Here is a 4,876-nt window from a genome sequence, read left to right as displayed (position 1 = left end):
TGCTGAATAAAAGTAATAATTAAAATAATAAAACTAACGCCAAACTTATGAATGGTAATGTATTTAATATGAAAGGTAACACATACTTGTTGAGCTGTACCCATTTAGCTCAGCTTTTGACACAAATGTCTCTCTCCTGGACGTTAGTGTACCTCCAGATAATAAACAGTCCACTAGATGTCAGACTCACACGGAAAGTGACTAGAAAGTCAGCTTTATTTCGTGAAATTAAATTAAGGACAAACACATCATCTGAAGCTAGGCTAGAAATGCGGTGACTACAGACTGTTTCAATGTTTTGTCTGCACTGTTGATATGTACAGTGTTATAGGCTACAATATTACTCAGTAATATTTATTTATTTATGAAACACATTTATATTCATATAAACACAGACAAAAACGGCTTTTGGCTGCTCTTCCGCGTCGTATACGAAACACGCGCACAGTCACGTGACTCAGTCAAAATGGCGACGGGGCAACAGTGGGTGTTGGTAGAGATGGTGCAAGCTTTTTACGAGGTAACTACAACTTTCTCCTATTGTTTTTTAATGTTTGGAAGTTTTGACAGACTTTGTGACGCTTGCTCGTTTGAACTGCACCGGCCCATATGATTGTCTTTGGTTCTGTTTAACACAATCTCCAGTAGAGTGGTAATGTAACTACAGGAAGTGCAGCTGACAAATCACTCGCCTACATACACACATTTATTTATTTATTTATTACCACTATTGTAAAATCGTGACGATAATAAGAGTTTATAATTGTAAGAGCCGGTCTTGTAACAGCATTCTGGTGTAACGTTAAATCAATGAAAATGAGCTCTGTTTATGTTCTTTTTTTTCTTCTTTTTTTTAAAGTGGGTGTTTAAACTGTGAACAAACCTGTATGATGTATTTTCATTACTGTGGAATCCCTCTATTAATGTTTATTTTTATTTATTTTTGTTTTGTGAGAGAGTAAATATTTATATGAGAAATAAAGCAGAATGCCACAAACTCTTCTTTCAAGTGTTTTATAATCACTACAGAGCACAACTTATACGAAACCATCTAACTGCTCTAACAACATTAAAAGAGACTGTTAAGTTAAGACGTTAATAAATAGCCAACTTCACTAACATTAATAAGTCGGATCTTGCCAAATCAGCACACAATCTTCTTTAGGATGTCATATAAGAAGAGTTTCATCTAACGTTACTGTAGAAAGCATTGCTTCTTAATTATGGTCTACAGGCATCCGATAAACCTCTAATGAAGTGCAGACATTATAAATCATAAATGTCATTTTAATATCATTGTAGAGATGTTGCTCATCTACACATCACCATATTGAATGTGCATCAGATGCTCATATCTTTTATTTTCTATTTTTGTTATTTTCTCTTCTAGGCTCCAGCATATCATTTGATTTTAGAAGGTATCCTCATTTTATGGATCATCAGACTGCTGTTTTCCAAAACATATAAACTTCAGGAGAGATCAGACCTCACAGAAAAGGTGAGAGAGGTCCTTTGTCACTCATTTATAAATAGTTTATTTTACAATGTTATTTGAAGCATGTTTTCTATATTTCTGTGGCTGTTCATTGTCAGTTATTATGAGATATGATTGTTTAAATAAAATAAAAAACAAGTTTTGAATTAGTAAGCGTTGCATGTTAACACTAAAGAAGATGAACTGATTGTTAGTTCATGTCACTACTGTAGTTAACTAATGTTAAGAGCAGAACCGCTTCTTCCTTTATGTCCTTTGTTCCCGTGTGTCTCAGGAGAAAGAGGAGCTGATTGAGGAGTGGCAGCCCGAGCCGCTGGTCCCCCCCGTGTCTAAAGACCACCCTTCCCAAAACTATGATGTGGTCACGGGGTACGTCTCTGTACTGTCAGCAGCTGGAGACATTTCTGAATGAACTCAGATCCACAGCTCCGTCTGTGCGTGTGGAATAATAATGATGATGACTGAAGGCCATGTTTTTCTTTTACAGCCCTCCAAGCCACAAAATCATTGTAAATGGGAAAGAGTGCATTAACTTTGCCTCATTTAACTTCCTGGGTCTGCTGGACAGCGAGCGTGTGAAGGTTCGTAGCATTATGAGCGCAGACGCGAGTCATTCACACTCTCACATGCTGGATTTGATTTAGAAGCAACGTTTATTGAGAGTTTTTTTTATTTAATTATTATTTTATTTTTTTATATGCACCAAGGCTGCAGTTATTTGATTCAATACCGTAATATTGTGAAATATTATTACAAATTAAAACAACTGATTTCTATGTGAATAAATTGTAAAATGTAAATTATTTCTGTGATCAAAGCTGAATTTTTTTCAATGTGTTGTTGCAATTTAAATGTTTGTACTGTCACTTTTGATCAATTGAATGCATCATTGCTTAATTAAAGCAATTTCGTTCTTTCCAAAAAAAAAAGTAATACCTGTTCAGTGGTAGGTAAATAAATAAATCTGTTTTTGTTTCAGTGTTCAGCTAATATAATGGCACACAGACACGATTAGAATTTATTTGTTTTGTTCAGCACCATAAGGTACTAATTATTGACATTTGATTTCTGCTTCCAACCCAGCTTAACTTTTTAGTTTTTGTTTTCAGCTGAAGGCGTTGTCGTCGCTAAAGAAGTACGGCGTGGGGACGTGTGGACCGAGGGGCTTCTATGGGACCTTCGGTGGGTAGACTCGTCATCTCAGGTGTCTGTCTGTCTCGTGTTGCTCGTCAGTTTACAGCAGTGCAGTGTTTCACAGATGTGCATCTGGAGTTAGAGGAGCGCCTGGCCAAGTTCATGAGGACAGAGGAGGCCATCATCTACTCGTACGGCTTCGCCACCATCGCCAGCGCCATCCCAGCCTACTCCAAGAGAGGAGACATCATCTTCGTGTAAGATCCTGCTGAAGCCCAACAGGCTTTCACAGAGATGAGCAAGCTTCCTGATCGGTCTCTCTCTTGTTTTCTCAGCGACGAGGCGGCGTGTTTCTCCATTCAGAAAGGCCTGCAGGCTTCACGCAGCTTCATCAAACACTTCAAACACAACGATATGGAGGATCTGGAGCGCCTCCTGAAGGAGCAGGAGATCGAGGATCAGAAGGTGAGGAGATGCCTTAAGATCCACCTCATACCTAAACTATCCAGCTATACCTTACTACCTATTAATATGCAGCAAAGTAGGAGTTTATAGAGCGAAGAAGTCCTAGTTAATAGTGAGAATTGGTCCGTAAACTGAACTGTGACTGTATATTTTATTAATTATTAGTGGCTTGTTGAGTGCAGCAGCTGTTTGTTTGATGTTTCACTACACATGTATCCACACTCGTTCATTCGTTCTTATTATTGGTGTGTGTTTGTGCAGAATCCACGCAAGGCGAGAGTAATCAGACGCTTCATCGTAGTTGAGGGACTCTACATCAACACTGCAGATGTTTGTCCACTACCTGACCTGGTAAGACTCTTTTATTTGCCTGAATACAATCTGACTTCGTAGTGTTCGCTAATGAAAGCATTACTAATACTAAACAGAAAAGAAAATAGTGTTGGATTTACTTTGAAACAAGTTTGACTCAGAAATTGAGGGTAAATTAAAAAAAAAATCCAAACTTTGATGCTTTGAAACATTCACAAAGAAATGAAAAATAAATCCATATGAATCAAGCGCTTTAATCCAAGTCTTCATATGATTAACAGATTTAATTTATGCTTTTATTCACAGTTTTATGGGGATTTGTATGAACAGCTAACCCTAATTATTAAACTTGGTGCTTCAAGATTTTTGTGCTACAGAGTAGATTGATGCCTCAAAGTGTGAGACAGATGTCAAAACCTTTTTAAAGGATATGATCTTTTGGAGAATAGAAACTTAGACATCCATATCATCCACCAAGAACACATTAAAAGCAGTCAGAGGTTTACATTCAAATAGCATTGTTGATGCATTGCTCGGGTTGCATTTTCCACATGCACTGATGTTTTATTAGCTGCGTCTTGTTTTTCCAGGTGAGGCTGAAGTACAGATATAAAGTCCGGATCTTCCTGGAGGAGAGCATGTCTTTCGGAGTGCTTGGGGAGCACGGGAGAGGAGTCACAGAGCATTTCGGGGTCAACGTACGTAATGACTAGAATAGAAACGTCTCTAGTTTCAGGAACTCGGCGGTAAATAACGATTCAGCAAAGATGACGTGTCTGCTTTAATTTCAGATCGATGATATTGACCTCATCAGTGCCAACATGGAGAATGCGCTGGCGTCCATCGGAGGCTTCTGCTGTGGACGATCGTTCGTTATTGATCACCAGGTATGACTACAAAATGACAAAACCCATCTGCACCATCATGCATACTTTTAAAATCGCAGTTTATTCAGCGTAATGTCTAAAATAGACTCAGAAAGACTGGAAAACTAATGCTGGCTTTGCACGTTCTGTCTTTATGCGTCATCTTCTGAGTGCAGAACGTCTTTATGGTTTAATATCCTTCATCTGACTTTGAATGGAAGGCAGAAATCATGTTCATCTTTTTGGTGAATGGGAGAAAAATGACCTGAGATGTTCTTTTAATCTGTATTTTTGATATTTGAAGTTGGGTTTGTCTTTGTATTAGGGCTGCACAATGTGTCATTTAAGCATCAATATCGCGATGTACGAATCCGCGATAGTCACATCGCAGGATGTGCGATGTAGGCTGTCGTAGTTGATCCGTTATTCATTAACTGTACGGGCCAGCTGCTCCCCGGCCCTTGACGAATGTGTTTCGCGGATTAATTGCACAGCTTAACCATCATAGAGTGAAAGTTTTGACTGGGCAGAGAGAGCGAGAGAGAGAGAGAGAGAGAGAGAGAGAGCGAGAGAGAGAGAGAGAGAGAGCGCGAGAGAGAGAGAG

The 4,876-nt window shown here is 38.7% G+C and overlaps 1 protein-coding gene across 2 annotated transcripts in view; it reads left to right on the top strand.

Moving 5' to 3' along the window:
• Positions 1–304: 304 nt before the first annotated feature.
• The window catches only part of LOC132132089 (serine palmitoyltransferase 1-like), a 10,323-nt gene continuing 5,751 nt past the window's right edge, over positions 305–4,876 (top strand). Inside the window, exons 1-10 of one of the 2 annotated variants that reach the window (XM_059544332.1) lie at positions 305–520; positions 1,391–1,498; positions 1,770–1,864; positions 1,983–2,076; positions 2,605–2,677; positions 2,754–2,886; positions 2,965–3,094; positions 3,356–3,445; positions 3,997–4,104; positions 4,198–4,293. In XM_059544332.1, coding sequence (XP_059400315.1) covers positions 365–520; positions 1,391–1,498; positions 1,770–1,864; positions 1,983–2,076; positions 2,605–2,677; positions 2,754–2,886; positions 2,965–3,094; positions 3,356–3,445; positions 3,997–4,104; positions 4,198–4,293 — 1,083 coding nt within the window. In that variant the 5' untranslated portion in view covers positions 305–364. The remainder of the gene's footprint in view (positions 521–1,390; positions 1,499–1,769; positions 1,865–1,982; positions 2,077–2,604; positions 2,678–2,753; positions 2,887–2,964; positions 3,095–3,355; positions 3,446–3,996; positions 4,105–4,197; positions 4,294–4,876) is intronic. The other variant, XM_059544330.1, reaches the window with a different exon arrangement.

The sequence above is a fragment of the Carassius carassius genome, chromosome 49, assembly GCF_963082965.1.
Source record: "Carassius carassius chromosome 49, fCarCar2.1, whole genome shotgun sequence".
Taxonomy (NCBI): Eukaryota; Metazoa; Chordata; class Actinopteri; order Cypriniformes; family Cyprinidae; genus Carassius; species Carassius carassius.
The sequence above is the reverse complement of the archived record's forward strand: the minus strand, read 5'-3'. Positions and strand labels throughout refer to the sequence as shown.